A 20,405-nucleotide genomic window follows, 5' to 3' on the forward strand; every position below is an offset into this window, starting at 1 on the left:
AGGCACTTTTGCTATTGAATTCTTTCGAACAAAAATACGGTACACGGAAGAGCCATTCTTTCGTATCAGATGCCGTTGCAACAAACAAACGAACAAACCCTGACAACTGAGGCCTTCTGACAGCGAGCCACAAACCTGTCTGGCAAAATGCGCAAATTGTCGCTGTCATTTATTTCCTCCTTATCTGGGAGCCTCCCAGCGTCTCCGCGTCACCGGTGTAGCCACGGCCAAAAGGGAGCATAATGCTTGTTTATGAGTACTTGCAAAGTTGAAGGACAAACACAAACAAAAAGAAACACGTGGCCATTTGCGTAGACAAGGAACTCCCATGTAATCGCTTCGAAGGAGTCGCTCTGTCCACCTTGAATGTTCGCACCTGCGTAGGGCAAGGCAGATGCGTTGCGCTGCTCGGTCCGTACGTGTCTACTCGTGCGCATGATTCGAAGCGCAACGGTCTAAAACATCGAGTATTCCTGCATCTACAGCAGCTACAGCAGGCCTATTTGTTTTGACTGTTTACAGGTACGTACTTGCGTGCTTCCTTTTTTTAGGCTGCGTTGTTAAGAGCTTGTTAGTGAATTTTACCTATGCTCACATTTGACATCACGCACAGAGCGCGATGACCGAAGGAGGCGGACTGGGCATTTAGATGAAGTTGATAAAATCGGATCCTGCCGGTTTGTTGGATTGTTTGCTTCATTACCAGTAATTCTGGACGCGCGCGTGACGTTCACTTGGCTGCCACCACATAGCGCGTGACTTCGAACATTCAAAAATAGCGCATTGACACCATCCGTGACGTAAGAAAGAAAGAGATTGACCAGGTTGCTGCCATTGAAGCTCCACAGACCGTTAGGCTTAGCGGCACTAGATTGGTGCTGTCCCGAATTTCTGGCTCATGTAAACGGCAATAGGTCGATCTGAGAGGCTGTAGGGACAGACAGACTGAGTCCAAAAGCAAGGAGTAGGCAGACTCGCCAGGCTCCCTCCGCAGATTGGACTTGATCTTTTTCACGCCGGCGGCTACGATTATCTGAAAGCGAGAACTGCAGCAGAGGCGATCACGCAGTTGTGCTGACTCTTTGGTTACGAGTTCCTGTATATGCGTAGTCCTCGCTCTACGGTGACTTCTCTCAGCTCGACGTCTGACTCACTCAGGGAAATATTTCCGGTAATCTGCTATACCAACTCACCCAATGCGACAGTCGCAAATGCGTTTATTCTTCTGTAATCTCATTTTTTTCATCCTCCTTTTTTATTATTAAGCGTCTTTAATAATTAACCTAATGTCGTCAAGATGTTCTAGAGGAAAGTTATTAGCCAGCAGCGATGTGGCGCGTCTAAAAATTGTAATTTTAAAACTTCAGTCTGATTTCAACCATATTTTTTGTCCTTATGTATTTGAGCGTCATAAGCCCTTCAGCAAAGTTTTATTTATCTCGCGCAGTTTTATAGGAAGTTTCAAAAGTGGGAACAGGAAAGTTTGTGTGCCCTCCTAGCAACGCTGTCCAAGCGCTCTTAGCTCGGAACACTTAAATAAGAACTCGATAAAAGCGAATGTGCCTAATTACAGAACCCAGTTCTATGGTCGCCTTCCACTCAGTTCTCGATCGGGCTTGTTACAGCGTCTTTTGGGGAACATATTCAGTAAAAAAGCCTGAAAAGGGATAACTATTGCTCAGTGTGCGACGTACCCCTTTTGCCAAAAGTAACCGAGCAACAAGTTTTTGATCGCAACAGTATAATTGAGCATTTACGGTACCCCTAAAGATCGAAAGATGTGAAAACGTTGAAAACGTTGCGACAAGGGTTCACCTTACCTTACACAGATTAAGGGCTTAAAAGGACTTCGATAAGTTCTTCGCTACGCGGCTAAGAGGTGGCTCAGTGGTTATGATGCTCGGCTGCTGACCCGAAACACGCGGATTCCATCCCTGCTGCGGCGATCGAAATTCGATGGAGGCGAAATTCTAGAGGCCCGTGTACTGTGCGATGTCAGTGCACGTTAAAGTACCCCAGTTGGTCGTAATTTCCCGAGCCCTTCACTACGGCGTCTCTCATAACCTTAGTTGCTTTGGGACGATAAACATCCATGAACCAAACCAACCTTTATCTGGTTACTTTTGGCAGAGACGGCACATGCGCCCTGGACAACATTCAGAGTGTTCCTTCTTTTTGCTGCCTTGTTTGGGTCTGCTGCTTCAGCGACTTAATATTCCAGTGATCACCACTCTGATTTGCCTAGCGTTCCTGAAGCCAAACGGAGAGAAACCTTTATTTCTAGCATTTCATATGCGCACTCAAAAGCAAAAGGAAAACTGGTCGGGTAAGGCTGCGGAGCACTATCTTCTAGGTGATCCGCTCAGAAGACGCCCTGTGTATCTTGGGCGTACGTTCACACGCCAAAAGCGAGGTAAATGTAGTTGCTCTGTACGCTGTGCATACTGGTGTGCTCTCAGAGGACGTGCAATCCCGTAACATCGCACACTACCACCGCTGACAGGTTCTCGGCGGGCGCTTGCAGGTCCGGTTGCTCCTCCCTTCCTAACATTATACTTTTTCCTGAAATCCAGGTAAATATCCATCTTTTGTCGCACCTTTCATTTTGTACGCTGTGAATTTTGTGTCAGTGAAAGCTTGTTTTAAAACGCGTCCATAATATCTCTTCTAACGATAGCCTTCCCGGCTATGTACCGGCATATATTTAGTCCAGCTTTCAGGTTTTCATGTTAAAGCGGCCGACCGTTGCTCTTAAGCAGCGTATTTTTTTCGGTGCATCGAAGAGCTTGCTATCATAGAACCCTCGATTCCGCAGCGATTTCTTTGCAGACGCTCTAGAAGATTTTTACCGAGAATTTATCTGCGAGTGCTTGTGCACATTTTTGTGTTCTCGTTGCTGGAATTCACGATCAACGGGAGCGATTGCGATTGCACGCCGGTAAAAGTGACGTGGTGAGAAACTAACTTGACTTTAATAAGCCAGAAATTAATTACATTTTTAGTAAAACGTCTCATTTGTTTCCCCCCTCCCCCATAGCTTTCAGGACACAGTGATGTACACCTCGTCGACGAAAGTTTTAGTGGACCACAGTTACTGCTAAATCTAAAGCATTGAGACACCATCTAGATAAACAAGCTAGGAGCCCATAATTGGTGATGCCAATCGAGCGTTGCTTTCCACCGAAGGCTGCACTAGAGGAATCTTACATTATAAAAAATCATGACAAAAGCACTTGAAAGTAATAAAAACACTGCGCACTTGCAACAAATCAATGACATTTCACCGAGATATGGTCTCGTGTTGTGACAGACTGGTAATGGCCCGGATTCAAAGCAAAACGGCCCTTCATTAGTTTATGTGCTTTCCAATGCCTATATAAAATTATAAATCATTGTTCCTTGGATATTGGAGTAGTCAACCCTAACACTATGAGGCAAGGTTTTTATTAATGTCCACCGCAATCTCCTGATCCTTTGCTCCATGGTCGGTCGTTTTAAAGTGGCGTCCATATGCTCATATTCTGATATACGAGAAAGTGCGCTACTCTTAGAGTATATGCAAAGTTCCGTGGTGCATTGCACGCGCCTTCGAATCTACACGAGAGATGACTGGCAGCCTGTGTTTGCTTGGATACCATCATTGTCCGGGTCACTCCACGCAGCTCATTGCATAATATGACACCATCATCTTCCATTTACAGCATACCGCGCCCTTTCCCCCCGAGCGTAGTAGCAGACCGGAGTCCCACGGGCGTCCTTATCACTTTTCTTCTTAATAAAGTTAACTTATCCAAGTCTTCCCGGTGGAAGCTTGTGAATGATCGCCGTGCAAACTCTCTCTTGCGGTCTCAAAGACATACGTCAGTTAGTACTCCAGCTGTCTATTTGCGATAAAATACCACTGAGCGCAATTCTGACCGTTAGGCGCAAGTTAAAAACAGTCCGACAGTTAAAAAAGTCCACCCCATTGAGAGATATGTTTCATACTAAAATGCAACGCAGAGTTGGTTGTGGGTGATTCCCCGCGTTCCTCTTCTGATCTTTTCTTTCTTGCTGACTTCAACTGAGATATCATTTTTTTAAAACTTCATGGACACCGTGTAGCATTTATCAAGGCCAAGCTTGTCAAAAGAAATGCACCATGTTCCTCTGTGATCCCTGAAAAACATCTATGTGCACTGCCTGAAAAAAATGTAAAATCTCATCTTTCAGTGACCAACACTACGTCATCAAAAATAGGTCAATAACTTTGTCTGGTTCCACACTACTTGCAGACAGGTGAAATGCTTCATAGTTGCAGGAAATTGTTTATCGCACCCACAAGACAGACACAAAACAAATGAAGGACGTGTGAAAAGTGATCAGTTTAATCCTACTTTATTTCCGATCCAGGGCAGCAAATTTAAAAGAAGGCAAGACATCCGAAGTATTTGTTCCCGTGAACAACGTCCATTCACACACGCCGTTCAAATTACATATAATCAATTCTTAAAAAGTGACCCACAGACATATCTCTCATATAGAAACTTCCATCCTTCTTATATAATAGGCTTAAAACACATCTCCAGGCTTTTTATCAAAACTTCTGTGCAGAATGTTTGTGCCACCGCAGTGGCTCAGTGGTTATGGCGCTAGGCTGCTTGCCTTAAAGTCGTGGGTTTGATTCCGGCTGCACGGCCTCTGATGAAGGCGACTGATAAATACTTGTTGGGGGGCTAGTTGGTGCATGTTTCCAGAAAATGGTTACAGCGCCGAAACAGACAACACATAGAAAGCTGTCCCGTCTGCAGAAAGCTGCGCCTGTCCCGTCTAGCTTTCTGTGTGTTGTTTGCTTCGGCGCTGTAACCATTTTTTTGGTGAAGGGAAAATGCTTGAGGGCCGTGTACTGTGCGATGTCAGTGCACATTAAAGAACCCCGGTTGGTTCGAAATTAACTGGAGCCCTCCGCTACGGCATCCCTTATTGCCGCAGTCGCTTTCGGACGTTAAAGCTTTTGAAGCCGAAACCGAAACATTTCCTTGATACAACCATGGCGAACACCTTGTGTAATGGCAAATTGCTCAGATAATACGCCTCTCCTTCATCATTCAACGATCGCCGTTTTTCTCCTGCGTAGTCATTAATGCAGCGCCCCGTCTGACCTCCGCAGGTCTTCTCGCAAGACAATGGATTTTAAGCGGACCCCATGCTGAACGCCGCAAACCGTTCGGCATGTTTTTTGCTTGCATGCATTCTTTATTCCATCGGGCGAGACGCGCGAGGAAATCTTGGCGAACGTTTGAGAAGCATATAATACGACAGCTACGTCATGCATGTCCAAGATTTTCGGGGAAAATTTTCAATATTGGTTCAACACCCTTAAGTACAGGTATAGAAATACTGAAGATAATTGTCCATTCTGCCGGTATCAAGCAAAATCCTTTTTTTTATTGTGTTTCCTTCGCTCCCATCGAGCAGTTCAGACTGCCACAGAAAACCAACAGGGACCACTTTTGACTATAGCAAAAACGTTAATAGCAAAAAAAAAAATTCAAGCCTAGTGACGGGAGGTCTGCAGTTGATTAACTGTTTTAGCGAGATTTTACACTATATATGAAAAAATTGCGCACACAAACTCTTTTCCGTTCAAAAATGCTTTTGTCCAGATTTGGTGGGTGTGGTCTGCTCCCCACATTCTTTAGATTACAGGCGACGTTGTGTATACACGGGAAAATTTCGGGTTTTTTTGTCCTTTTCAGAAAATCCTTGCGAAACGTTCCTCGGTCGGAATTTTGGAAGCAGTGCTTGAGCAACTGACATGATGGGAACGCAGGGAAATTAGGCTGAAAGTGAAGTGACCGTTTAACTGACGAGAGCAACCACCTGACGAGAGCAGACTCGTGGCAGTGTATAGCAATGGCTCGGTTTGCTGTCTTAGAGTGCCGGACGCTTGCGCTGCATGTTCCCAACAGGCCTGATCTTCCCCCGAATTATATTAAGGACTAAAAGCAAGGAACCCCGTAAAGGCAGCTCTTTCGAAGAAACGAAATTCTTTATATTTTGCTGAAAGCAAGGCAAAATTCTACCCAGTGAGCCTGTACATGGGAAGTTTACCTGTTTTTACAAAACTGTCAAGAAGTCTTCAAGTTGCATAAAAAATTTTGACACCCCGTCCTATTATTACTTTGTTCTTGTGTGGTCAACACAGGCTAAATATATATTAGAAAGGACATGGGCAATGCAGTTCCAAATGCATATCCCCTGTCTTTAAAAATAAAATTTTGTTTAAAAGAGGTTAAAGGAACACTTACATAAAACTCTAGCATCATCATCATCTCTAGCAAACGCATGAAATTATCGATTCACTCTTGTGATGAGCTCTGAACCTCAGCTGCACTGCTTCTTTCTGTTGACTACCAGATGGAAATAAGCAACCATCGTATCGCACAGAATAAAAGAAATGGTCAGCATCGACCAAAAATACGTGGCCTACGGAAGCCTTACTTACTGGACAGCTTCCTCATCGTGTCAATCACATGCCGGCAAAAAATTATGTTTTACTGGTGTTCGCATTTTTTCGAAACAGTTAGCGCTCCTTCACCATTGATGCGTAATTTTAAATTCTTGCGCTGCTTATCCTTCAACGACACTTATTTAAACAAGCTCAGCGCAGGGTCCTCATGGCTGGACTTAAGACCCATGTTGCTTCCTCCTTCTTTCAGAGATGTAACTGAAACGACCTATGAACCCTCGACCATTCAAACCGTTGTGCACATGACGGACTGCGCACATTTATGTTGATGCAAGAGTTTTCATTGCGCCACCGTAATTCACATTTTTATGCGACTATTTTTCACGACATGCCTGTGCTTCTTTTGTCTATTTATTCCTTGGAGAATAAGTTTTTCGGTTTATTTTTTCAGCGCTCGCTTCGTGTGCATATTTATCCATGCCTATACGTACTATTAGCAAAACGCAACCAATTCATGCAGCCAAAGTCAAGCCTTTGTTTAACTATTGATGGATTGCGCAAGCTTGAAGACGGAGCGTGTTTTGATCAGTCTGAACCGATATATTGCAGGAGCAAGCCAAACCGCCACCATGGTGACAGCCTGGTACCTGTTGTGCCTTCCACTATCAGTTGTTGCACTTTTGCTGATTGCAAAGTTGTACTGCGTAGCAACCGTAGGCAGGTGCAGATCAACACAGGACATGTCCGGGAAAACAGTCATCGTTACGGGGGCAAACTCAGGTAACAGCACCCATTGCTTTCTCAAATAAACTCTTGGCATTGCTTCAATTCTTTGAAAAAGGTGGGTTTCAGGCAACTTTGTCTAAGCTATATCTTTCTGGCTTGACATATTGAGCAAGTAACAGCATTCTATGATAGTACTTCGAGAACGAGAACGAGCTTTGTTCAATACAGCCTTGCTCATGGTAATATCAAAAACGCTGTTTCTCTGACAGTACACTTTTAAATCAGCGCAAAGAAAACACATAATATCATGTTGATTGCATTTGAAGATGAGCGGCGAAGTGAAAATACCGTGTGTGAGCCACCATATAACCCTTCTATAACGGCTGCTACCTAAAACATATCCCAATCACTAGCCCATGAGCGGTAAAAGAGCCTCAGGACTGCCAGCGCATACTGTAGACCCCTAGTTCATGCTTGATTGGTTTTCCTCTCAAGGCCTATAGCTTTCTTCGCTTTTCTCATTTGCGACAAAACCGGGGTGCATCCACTACTTGGAATTAGAGGCAGCGCCCGGCCAATATCGCTGAGTAAAGCCGCCAGTCGTCTTCTGTTCTGCAGCCACTCTAGAATTCTGTTTATTATCTCACAATGATGTCAACGCACTAGTTTTGAATGTTAAACGCCATGCACCACTTGGTGGCAGCCAAGGGAAGTAGAAGCACTTGTTCCGAATTCCTGGTAATGGCTATAATGATGATAGCAAGCTCTTTCAACAGCACTTAGTGAAGCAGAGAAGCTTCAAGGTATAAAGCTTCCAGCTTCCAGGACGTTATCAACAGACTTAGTTTTCTGATCTTCTGCAAGGTCAGAGCAGCGCAATTGATTTCTCTGCATCCAATGATCGTTTTGAGCTCGTCACGATATTACCGCTATCATTGCCACTTCATATCAGAGGGAGTGAAACACCTGTGAATAGCTAGCTATTTTTTAACTTTGAACTTGCTCCACTTTCATTTCTGCACAAGGCATTTAAGTCAACACATAAATATCATTCTGACACAAATACGTTTTGAATGATTGTTCACTAACTGGAATGCTTTGCTCTCTTTGGCGGCAGGGCTGACTGACGAATATCATTCCTTTTTTGTTTTGTTTTGTTTTTCTTGTGTGATTCAAATTAGCTGGTCTCCGCCAAACCATTTAGTTTCATTTCTTTTCGCCGTGTGATTTTACGCAGTACGTACTGGGAACGTCCTTTCTTAAATTCGTTCCTTGAGCCACAGCGTCTGCAACGTTCTGCTGTTAATCTCCACGTGACGGCACAGGGATCGAGCCGCAGTGACCGCAGTCAAAGTGGGGCGAAACGAAAACCCGCTTGTACGCTGTGCGATGTCAGCGCTCTACAGGGGCCCGAGCTAGTAAAAATTATTCGCCCAGTTCCCAGTTCCCAGCATTAGGTTTGTGTTCCCCGCCCGCGACAAGAGAAAGTATAACTACCTTATTTTACAGCAAACCTATAATACACTTAATTCTAGCGTAATTAGTGTTGCCGCTGGCGTGACGCCACACGCAACCATCACGTCACTTCCACCTAGACGGCCATGTAGCATCCGTGACATCATCCTGTGTCTCCATCAAGTGGTCGGTCACGTGGTGTCAGGTGACCGTGATGTCACCGTCGCGTAACCGGCCACGCGGTTTCGGAGAAAACAAAAACATAAATCTCAAAAGTAAACAGCCGCACAGGCCGAACGCATTATTGTAGAATCCTAATCGTGGAGCCATTTTTTCCAGCATTTCTCTTTTTATTGATTTCTTCGTTGCATATGGTGAAGACCCTGTACACTCGCGAAAAGGCTCTAGAGCGGTGGGTTTATCGTTGAGACAATGAGTGATATACTGCCAGAGTTGCAAAGGAGTTGGTTGAACAGGCGAATATAGCATCATTAATGTAATTAGTCAGTACAAGGGCATTTGTCGCAAATGATAAGCGGAGGCTAGTCGCGTTGGCGACGGGGTACACGCCAAAATTTAACCAGAAACTCGAGGGAAATAATGCACTAGCTTAAATAAAACCTGCAAAAATGGCGTTATTTCCATTCGTGTTTAGCATAGTGAGCTGAAGGTTTAGGTCCTGAGACGCCAGTGTCACACGAACAGGCAAGTATAGGAACACGGGAGTTCGTACTTGCGAACTAACTGGAAGTTTTTAGGTGTATACTGAGGCGTCAGAACAAAATACGATGTAAAGAAAAATTCCATCTCAAATTTTAAGTCACTGAAAACAAACCTTCCGGATGTGGCAAAAAATAGAACGTGAAACAACCAAAAGCTTTACCTTTCAGGCGATTTAGGCGGACGTTTGCATTTCCTATTGAATCTACCGTAAATAATACGGGCAATTATAGAAAATATGTGGTCAATACGGGCAACAAATAGTCGAAGGTGGAATACACATCGGCACGACGTGAAATAATGTACATTATGCGGAAACCATAATGAAAGCAAATGAAAACCATACCAAAAACTAATGCAAAACACACGAATCTCACTGTATTTTCTATATCGTGTGAAGTTTTTGTAGAGCAGGGAAACAGAAAAACTATGGAGCTCTTGAGCCTAGGTACCCTTCCCTCTTTTAAATTAAATACTCATCAAAGGCCACACGTGCTATCGTGTGTACTGTCCCGAAAATATGTCACCTGCTGTCAGGTATGGACCCAACAGTAGGTGGCCTTACGAGGACAGGGTCGAGTAAATACATTCTCGTAAAGTGCTGGCCTTGAGCTGAGGCTCTGTCCGGGGAGTAGATATTTCCCTGTAACGCGACTTCCGCGATTGGCTTCTGCTGGCCTATAACTGGGCGCACCTGTCCTTCGCAGGCATCGGCAAGGAGACGGCCAAAGAGCTGTGCCGCCGCAACGCCCGCGTCATCCTGGCCTGCAGGAACCTCGACAAGGCCCGAGAGGCGGCCGAGGAGATTGCCGAGCAGACAGGCGTGCGGCCCGTCTGCATGCAGCTCGACCTGTGCTGCTTTCTGTCGGTCAGAGAATTCGCTGAGGACGTGCTTAAGCACGAAGACCGCCTGGACGTGCTCATCAACAATGCCGGCTGTCTGGGTGAGTGGGAAGACACCAGGTCTCCCCTGCAGCTCTACCCAAAGCTCACTTTAATTGATGGCTAAAATGTGAGGCACTTAATCTAGTTTTTTTCTTGCGGAAAGGGGTGTGCCAAACACAGGACACTTGCGGCAGCACGAGCCGATCACCTTGGGTGGCCACTACTCGAGAGCACTGGGCTATTGCTTTTGGTTTTTCTTTTCTTTACTGCACGGAAGTACAGCCACCCTCGGCCTTTCAGTTAAGATCAAAGTGTAGCATGCTATCGCTGCATATGATCGCGCCTCGTGTTAACACTTGTTGTTGTTGTTGTAGCCTTTGACAGAATGGCACATACCTACACTGGGGGATCGGCCAAGAATCGGGAGGTAAAGGTTGGTATTCACCTGTGCATAGTAAAGGCAAAAGAAAAGCACACGGGAGAGGAACACCGGGGGAGTCTACCACAATAAGGGCAGGGAGAGGAAGAGAAAAAAATATTAAGCATATATATGTATATATAAACGTAATTCGGTTGACACACGGTAGAAAAACAACTTTATTCTAACGTTTCGACCAGGGTCTGGCCTTCGTCAGAGTGCTCACTCTGACGAAGGCCAGACCCTGGTCCAAATGTTAGAATAAAGTTGTTGTTTTTCTACCGTGTGTCAACCGAATTACGTTTATGTTCTACCGGATCCATCCGATCTTCACCCCCTTCTTATATATATATATATATATATATATATAGGAGTTTGAATTGGAGAGAGAGAGATTAATTAGAAAAATAATGAAGCATAAAAAAGAAAATACTGAAAGCTTTAGCAAGGCAGTCGATGAGATTCCAGCAAGAAATTTTGAACAGCGTCACAAACAGACCTGTGGCTGAACACTTTCGCGCTGTGCATTGACATCGTCGTGTTCATCAATTTCCATCTGTGGTGGGAACATATGAGATCAGCTTAACCTCGACCAGAGTTCACCCAGTGTCCAATATCACGTGCCGACAACCAAGAAAACCAAACCATGAGCCAACCGGGCTCAGTGCACACTTTCTGATGTCTGCTCGTTTTAACTACGTTAAAACCCTACTACTTTTTTCTTTGTGCTTCTGTCGGTTGTTGTGAAGACGCATAAAATATGTATTATTTTCATCGCTGTTAAAAAAGGCGGTATTTCTTCCAGCGCATACGTAGGTCTTAGCGCGAAGATGAAGCATTTATTATGTGCTGTAATTAATTATTGTATAGCAATTTTCAACACAGGTTAAGGTTCTTTCTGCCTACAGATGGGAGCAGCAATCCTTCTCTGTGCCGGCAGTTGCTACACTCGACTGTTCCTGCTGGAGCTACGGCTTCAATGGGCATTGCATAGCATAAAATTTGAATTAAGCTTTCAAATAACTGTCTTAGAGCAAAAATTTTCCATTCAAATTGCAGGGGAGTGGGATAGGAAAAACTTTATGCGCCAGAAATTGGCAGTGAACGAGCTTTACAGCAGAGGAAGAAAGGTGAATCCTTTGTGACGCTATCAGCTCTTATTTGGATGAACACCGTCGTGTTGGATTCGTAGCCGGACAAAGAGCAGCCTGGCCGCACCTATGGATAGCGGTGTATGCTTCTTGACGGAGCTCTGCCTATACAGAAGCCTCGGTAAACTTGTTCCAGCATACCTCTCCGCCTTTTCCTCATTAAATTCCTTTCTCTCTCTCTTGTTCCAGCACACGGACCTTACCCGGGCTGTATTTCGCGGCGCATGTTTTAATTTTCTATTCACCCTTGTTCTTTGCGACTCGTTGCGTCTTCTCGATGACGTAGACTGCGGTGAACGACGTCAAGTTGGCTGTGACAGAATCATGCCTAAAATGCTCTGAATTTGCATAGACGCCACCCATAATTCTATTATTCGCATAAGACTCACTGATGAAGAGATTTATTTTCATAAACACGCACCGGTGCCACTAGATTAGTAGGCGTAGTGATAATGAAATGTAGCTTCCTGGCTGGCGACGCACAACTTCGATGAAAAGAATAAAGTCTGGTTCATGGTTTATGGGGGTTTAATGTCCCAAAGCGACTCAGGCTATGAGGGACGCCGTAGTGGAGGGCTCCGAAAATTTCCACCACCTGGGGTTCTTTAACGTGCACTGACACCGCACAGTAGACGGGCCTCTAGAATTTCGCCTCCATCGAAATTCGACCGCCGCGGCCGGGATCGAATCCACGTCTCTCGGGTGAGCAGCCGAGCGCCATAACCACTGAGCCACCGCGGCGGCAGAATAAAGTCGATGGCGTTGTTCAGGTTACGCGCACCGGCTGTCTTAGCGTTGCGTTTGTAGGCTCTGGCCGACCAGAGCCAGCGATGCACAGTCAGCGAGCACGATGGCAGATTTGGTACGCACGGGAAAGATGAGCCAGAAAAAAAATTAAAAGGGACAGTTAATCTCCGCCTTAAGGTACGACGCAATACCTTTAGTGGGTTGACGTTCATGCAGGCGGAATTGATCATTCTCTACTTTACACTCATAGGTCCCTGGGAGTCCTCATACGCCTCCTGGCGCAGTGGTGCGGCGGTTAAGCGATGGCCGTGCGATGGCAGACGTTGCCATTGATGGGGCTTGGGCGACCTAGTTTCTTCTAGGCAACTTCTCGCGAGCAATCCTTAATTTAGCTGCGACCTGCCACGGTTGTCAGTTTGTTCACAGTCCGGTGGGCAGATTGTGATGACGTCACGAGGTCGCTTGACCCAGATGGCCCACCTCGGATGCTTCTAAGATTTTTCGCATACAAATCCGACACCGACGCCGACAATGACGACGATGAATTTTCTACACAACGGGAACCGGACGCTTTCGCGTTAAAGAAATAGAAATAGCATGGCAGATGAGTGCTTGGCTGTCTGCTCCCACAGCCCCCTTTTGATATGACGGCGATCGACACCGCTGTCCGATAAGGTATGCAACAAAGCCAATTGTTACAAAGTACAGCGTCAAGTATCTGAATAGCACACTCATTTTATCTCAGCCAAATTTAAGCCCTAGGCACACTAAACCGGGCGTGCGTATTAGCTTCAAAATCACCATGTACGTAATTTGCAAAAGGAACAAGACAAATTAGACACCATATTCTGGCCGAAAACGAAGGAAAACATGACCAGTTTCATTGTGTGATACAGGTTGTTTCCTTTTATTAGGACTGCCCATATGAGCAGTGTCCTTGGGAATCTCTTACCAGTAGTTTCTGGTTTCCGATGAAAAGTTAGTGTTTTAAAGAAATGAGGATGAGTAGACGATAGAGAGTGAGAGAAAGGTAGAGGAAAGGCAGGGCGGTGAACCAGAAGTTTCGGTACAAAATGATGATATTCCAATAAAAAATGCTGTATAGCGCAGAAAAAACTTTCCACATATTCATTAAGAAAAAAAAACCTGCTTTTTCCTGCTGCTTTGTTTGTGCAGTGCCATGGAAAGGTAAAGAAAAATCGCACCATACGGGCAAAACGGAAGAAAGTTGCCATGAAGAAACTTGTCTCATGCATATACCTTATTAACAGTAGCAGCAGTTATGCCTTCGACCACTCCGTTTATCGCGTGCTGGAACTGACGTTTTTTTTTTATCGCTAGTTCCTCTTCCCCTGTGAAAACCATTTCAAGTTAACATCATCTGAATAAGTAGCACGCAGAATGGGCAAATATGGCTCTGATACTAATCTGATAGCGGCAGCAGTATTTGCATAATTAGGCCTACTGCCGTAATACCACGACCAATTATAAAGTGGAAAAGCTCTAAAAATCTAGCTTGATATACTGCGAATATGTCACTTATGCATTTCCTTTCAGCTCCTCTCAGAAAAACGGAAACGGAAGATAGGCTTGAAGTGACGCTTCAGTCAAACTACTTGGGCCATTTTCTACTCACGAACCTTCTTATTGGTGAGTTCACTATAGTGAAGCGCAAAAATGCCTCACAACAATTAAAGGAGACTAGTTTTGTTAGAGGAGTGAATCAAGTCACGCGCATAATGAACTTGGACAACATAATATGCCATCACAGCCAGCAAACATAGCTATCGTGACCTGCTCTTGAGTTTATTTACAAGACGGCACGGCAGAACATACACCTGAATAATATATCGTTAAAGTAATCGCTTCAAAAACGAAACAGAGGCACTGTGTAGGATGTGCCATTGCAAGAACTATTTCTAAATTGATGCAAGATCAACTCCTAAACCACGAACACTTATTAGAGGAGAGCATGTACTGAGAGATCATTTTTGCGCGTAGTCGGGGATATTTTGCACTGTATGCACAGCGACCGCGCTGGCCTTGCCTGGAACACTAAGGTTTCGAGATTCAGTTTCACTTCAGTATTTAATAGTACTTGTTAATTATCAATTCCTCATTGCTTTCACATCTTCCCAGAGCTTCTCAAGAAGAGCGCACCTAGCCGCATCGTCAACGTGGGCTCCATTACGCATTGGCTTGGGAAGTTCGACGGCGACATCAGTGCCATGCAATATAACAGGCATCAAGTATACGCGAATACAAAGTTATTCAACATGTTGTTTACAATCGAACTAGCTCGAAGACTCGATGGAAGCGGTAAGTTCATCGCATTCCACACAGAGCAAATTAATGTAAACTTTCATTCACAATAGTTCACCCTGCATCCCAGTTTGCTACAGTTACTTTTTCTGATGTCCTCTTTCACGCCTTTTTCATTTGCAAGCCCACAAAAAAGCTGCACTGTGAATATAGCAATCTGATGAACTAAAACACGTGAATTCAGCCAACCATCTCACTGCAATTATTAACGAACTTTCAGCTGTTGTTTTCGAAACCGCGAGCTTATTAGCTCGGTTGTTCCCCACCTTGTCTTACCAGGTAGAATTTTCAGAACTGCCCTAAGCTTAAAAATGGGTGTTCTTATTTTAACGAAGATGGGAGCTTTGTTGACACCATCAAGGAGTACAAGAAAGCAAAAGGGGAGCAAGACAACTTATGGGAAATGTGCTTTTAATCTATTCCCTCGCTTCCTGTCTTTCACGGTTTTGTCTGGGCACCTGAACTAAGGCTCCACCCATTCTGGGCTTAACATCACTGACTAAATTGTACTCAATGAAGTTTCAGCTACCTACCCACCTAACAGCTGCAATAAAGGGTTGGATTGTGGTACGATACTGTGAAAAGCCGCGTTTCCGGCTGTTCACTGTAACCTGTTAATGCACATGACGTAAAAAAAATAGATGTCAGTAAACAAAACGAACAAGCAAAGTCACGAACAGTAGGAAAAATCACAACCGTGTAAGTCGTTAAATTAATTTCAGTTTCACCTCCGTGCTACATCATGCCATATTCAAGAGCGAAAGTTCCCACTGAGTAGTTCACACCGTTTCTCTCTTTCGGGGTTAAGGCATGGATGTTTAACAGTCTTCTGTGGCGCTGGAGAGCAGTAACTGTAAGCACAGAACTAATAGAATAGTCAATTACAGAGCAAGGGAAGGACTTCTGAATCTGACCAACACACAGTAGACGTGCATGGCAATTGCTATTCAAAACTGCAGCAGCGGCTTATAAGGGTTAAAGCATAGATGTTCAAAAGTCTTCTGTGGCGCTGGACAGCAGTAACTGTGAGCGCAGAACTAACAGAATAGTCAATTACAGGGTAAGGGAAGGACTTCTGAATCTGAGCAGCCCACAGTATACGTGTATGCCAATTGCTATTCACATAATCCATGGCCGCTGCTTTGTTTTACTGGCCCAGGAGTAACCGCAAACTGCTGTCACCCGGGAGCTGTGAAGTCCAGTTTGACCGAACGTCATGACGACCTCCTCTCAAGAATAGCTACCTTCGGCTTACGCATGTACGGCAAGGTGAGCACCAGCATTAATTTGAAGAGCGTTGGGCAATTCCAAGACGCCTGCTGGTTGTTTAGTTCCCTGCATGTTCACATCGTTCAGCGAAGTTCGTCGCATCGCCATTCAGCCGCTTCCTGAAGAAACTCAATGGCGATCGGACTACGCCGCGCATGCAACTTATCGTACCACGAACTCATTGCACATTACAAAGCAATAAGAGGCACACTCCCACCACCTCATAAAACACTTACCAGGCAGCAGCAGATCATGTGGAGACAACTACAGAAGGAGGCCCTCCTCAAACCAAACTACATATCTAAATTCATAACTAAGGATATCAATCCCTTCTCCCGATTTTCTGGTGCGAAAGATAACTTCGGCTGTATAATCTGGACATGCGAAGTCCGTAAGCCTACCTCAGAACACTTGCCTGATCCCTCTAAAGAAGCTTCGGGTAAGCTTAGGTCCACCGATCTCTGCGACATTTAGTCCAAGGAGGTCCAATGGGACGGTGTCGCCAAAGGTCTCCACGACCTGCGGCACGCTAGCTAACTTGCCTTAATCCCCTACACTTATGTGGAATAAAGTTTTGTCAGCATCGGGGGCCGAATTACGGAATTATCTTAATCTGAAAGCAGTCTCAAAACAGTCTTAAAACCCCGCAGTCAGGACCGATCAAAGGCAGTGGAGGCTCTGAGTCTGTTCTGAGATTGTCTTTAGATCGGAAGTGTTTCAGAGTTCGCCCCAGTACGTAAAACACGCATGTGTACCTCGGAACGCCGAATATTTTTAGTGTTCTGCCACATGCGCTCGAATGAGCCAGATAACGTGCTCCATGTCACCAGGGAAAAAATAGGAAGAGGAGCCAGGTATTAAGCGCGTTCGAACAACGCGCAGCACTTGGAGTTGGCGGCATGACCAAAGCAATTCAAAGAGAAGTGTTCTCGCGACCCCATTTCGTGGGTGCTTTCCTACTTATTCTGGCAGTACTAGCTGTACGTACTTTCGAGCAGTCTGTGTCATTTTCAGACTGTCAGTTTTCCCTCACCTCTATTCATATACACGTGGGTGACAGCACATGGTGACGGCACCTGACACGATGACGCCGTTGATCAGTGTCTTCTTACCGTGTCCAAGATGGGTCGGCCGAAGCTCTACTAGGAAGAACTTCGCCAATAACGCTGTGAACGCGAGCTCAAACCGGCTACTATGTAAAGAACCCGAGTAACACGCCTTCGAAGTCGAGCTATGACATCATAAAGGTGAGCGGAGAGGACAGTGGAAAATGGAAGGTAATGGAATAATTAATTCCTCAAATTTTGAAGTCTAGTGGTGCTGAATGACGTCGGGACCCTCTTGACCAATCAGAGAATTTCGTTACGTAGAAACGGGGTAGTTCTCGCAAGACGACATTCTACATGCTATAGGATTAGGAATGCCCACCTTCGAAGCCAAAGCCGCCAGAAGCGAGCGACCGCGAAGCATAATGGTAATAACAGGCGTTTGAGCGTCATTTGAACGCCACCTCGCTCGGCAGTGAGCATTCAGTCAGTCAGCATTCGGTCAGAGTAGACTCCCAGTGGTCTTGCGAATTTCACTGGCAGCGGTACGGTTTAATGGGTAGTGAGGACCTATTGAAGTTGGTGTCTATCGATTTTGATACGTTCTACAGCCACCGCTGCTCCTCTAGACGCATTGCCGAGCGAACATGCCGCAACGCTGTATATTTCCTGAGAGACCCGTCGGGAAACTGTGCGCTCCGCATCTGTAATCGTAGTAATTTTGTTATCGGTTTCACGATTCTTATCCCGAACAGGCTGCAGCTTACGCCACTATGTTCACCACAATGACGTTGAATTCAAAGCTTGCTTAGTAGAACGGCCCGTTTTCTAGACGCGCTTACCTTGAAAGGTCTGCAGCAGCCACTGATTCAGGGGGGCACTTTGTTGACCTAAAGTGCGATGAGGCGACAGCCATTAGCGCGGTGTTGCTGCTTGTGTCACTGATGTGTGGTTATGATGTTAATTATGTACACAATTGTTCGTGAATCTCAAATGATGGAAACACTCGAGGGCATTTGGGAGGCATTCGTCTGATTCGACGCCTTTCTGCAAACACTCTCCAGCGTCCTAGACAAGGAGAACTACATACGCTTTGGCAGTAAGTAGCGTAGCCATTAGCACGCTCGGCTGCGGTACGGAATGATGGTGGCTCGAATCCCATCGCCCACAAAGATTTCTTTTCTGGTCTGACTAGGAAAATCGTGACACCTCTGCTGACAACCTTCTGTCGACAACGATGAGGTCTTAAAGGCTTTCGCCTTAATGTGACAATTTGTGGTTAGCTTTGAAGTGGACGGTGTTATTTCTGTTTTTTTTTTATTTGCGGTATCGTGAAAACTAAGGTCTCGAAAAGGGGAGTTGGGTACTGAGTGAAACTCTGCAACATACTGAACCATAAGAAAACACGAAGAAGCTCTTATACGGTCGTGCTTAGCACTGAGTGAAAAGTTTTAGAACGTTACGAAATGAGTTATGTCCTTGACAGTAGTAGGAAGCTGGTTTCAGTCTCTGCCTGTCCTGGAAAGGAAGGACTGAGCCGACTGAGTGCAAGCTTTCAAGAGCTTCCAAGAAGCTCGATTTTTCGCTGATGCTCATAGCCGGAAAAAAACTATATGGCAAAGAATAGTAGTAGTATGTTTATTTGGCTATATTGTGTAAAATATGCCCTCGAGGTGAGGCTAAAGGAGGAAGATTAAACATGCCTCCTAACAAGGCCTACACCCCGATTAACACATTATGGAAACGGTGGCCGAATCGGCAAAAGAGAAAAAACTATGAGCAACATTATCACAATAGAAGATAGTTAATGATAGACAATAATACATATCAATTAACAGTAAACAAAACATTTCATAATATGCACATTTAGGCAATAAAAGGAAGACAACACACACACATGAAAAAAACTAAGTATACAGAGTTAGCTGAAAGTTAACCGGGGGAAAAAGAATTTTCAGTTTTTTTCTTAAATACAGACACACTATAACTTTCTAAAGCAATCTGAATAAGAGACTGATAGGCATTACACAATGTTATAATTTGATAATCTGTTGCTAGTTTACCATAATTTGTTCTGGGTCTTGCAGTAGATAGGGCCATACAGGCCAATTGTGCGATTAGTGGTTGTAAGACTAGGTTTAGCAAAATACGGCAAGACAAAAGCACGCCCGCGGTATGCAGGAGAAGGCAGCTGTAATATGTTTTTCTTGGTGGTCATGCTAGCGCTCTGTGGGATGTTACGGAGGATAAAACATCTCGGCTTATTTTTGTAAGTGCTCGAGAGTCATTACACGTAAAACCTCGTCAACAATGAGCAAACTGCGCCACTTCTTTCCTTCCTCTCACAGAGTTCTGAAGAAGGTGCGCAAACCTCATTGTACCTGGCTGTCTCGGAGGATGTGGAAAACATCAGTGGGAGGATGTTCGCTGACTGCAAGCCTTCATCGGCCCCTGGCAAGCCCGAAGACGCGCGCACACTGTGGGAGATATCTGAGTGTATAACTGGACTCTCCTGACCGGAAGTTGTGCTCGTGCATCAGTGTTTCCGCTACTTTTTATTAGTTTATAACTTATGAACCAAATGTAAGCAGGCTAAGGGCGCTACAGGCACATGACTTTGGACTCCAAGTTCGCTTTGTTGGCGATTATCGCACCCGGTCTTAAGGGGCATCGAACTGAGGGCTCAGCGGTACGATTGGAAGCTTGTGCCCGGAAATTCAATCCTTCAGTATTTCTTCCCAATAAGTACAAAGTCTCTGTAGAGGGTGTTGATAATTAAGTTGTTTTTGGGCTTAATCTGCATGTCAGTTCTCAGAGTACTGCATCAGTCCGAAATCTCCGATTGCTAAACAAAGTGCGATGTGCCTAATGTAAACACGATAAAATAAATACTTCCGTAACATTTCTCAGAAATCAAGACAACACTGAGGGGAACGAAAATCAAGATTTATAGATTTCTTAAAACTAGGCGCTCAAAGAAACGCGAAAACCACCTCTGCACATACGTTAATTGACACAGGGACACAGAGTGAGGTGAGAATTGTCGAGGTCAGTAAGACAAATAACCAAAATCGATTAATAAAGGTTTTAAATTCCTGCACTCAGTAAGTGTGTGTATATTCAAACTTTGAATCAGTCGCATTCCTATACATTTCCATGTGGTAGGATTCTCCTGCTAGCCCCTCGTTTGCGTAATACACAAATCAGTGGATACG

The 20,405-nt window shown here is 44.9% G+C and overlaps 1 protein-coding gene across 2 annotated transcripts; it reads left to right on the forward strand.

Moving 5' to 3' along the window:
- The first annotated feature begins 358 nt into the window (after window positions 1-358).
- Window positions 359-20,315, forward strand: LOC149346873 (retinol dehydrogenase 11-like). Of its 2 annotated transcripts, XM_089586739.1 has the most exons (8): window positions 359-522; window positions 2,504-2,573; window positions 7,061-7,231; window positions 10,060-10,296; window positions 14,111-14,203; window positions 14,693-14,872; window positions 16,035-16,144; window positions 19,539-20,315. In XM_089586739.1, exons 3-8 carry the CDS (start codon window positions 7,081-7,083, stop codon window positions 19,704-19,706), a joined length of 939 nt encoding a protein of 312 aa, XP_089442865.1. In that variant the 5' UTR covers window positions 359-522; window positions 2,504-2,573; window positions 7,061-7,080; the 3' UTR covers window positions 19,707-20,315. The 2 variants fall into 2 exon arrangements, with proteins under 2 accessions (XP_089442865.1, XP_089442864.1); XM_089586738.1 differs by lacking the exon at window positions 2,504-2,573.
- Window positions 20,316-20,405: the final 90 nt, after the last annotated feature.

The sequence above is a fragment of the Amblyomma mixtum genome, chromosome 4 (assembly GCF_055824585.1).
Source record: "Amblyomma mixtum isolate Tamu chromosome 4, ASM5582458v1, whole genome shotgun sequence".
NCBI lineage: Eukaryota > Metazoa > Arthropoda > Arachnida > Ixodida > Ixodidae > Amblyomma > Amblyomma mixtum.

Excerpts from the sequence above, each read along its gene's own strand:
- LOC149346873 (XM_089586739.1), top strand. The coding sequence starts at position 7,081 with ATGGTGACAGCCTGGTACCTGTTGTGCCTTCCACTATCAGTTGTTGCA. Across the intron at positions 14,204-14,692 it reads ACTCACGAACCTTCTTATTG|AGCTTCTCAAGAAGAGCGCA; the intron begins GTGAGTTCACTA and ends ACATCTTCCCAG. Across the intron at positions 16,145-19,538 it reads GCTTACGCATGTACGGCAAG|AGTTCTGAAGAAGGTGCGCA; the intron begins GTGAGCACCAGC and ends TTCCTCTCACAG.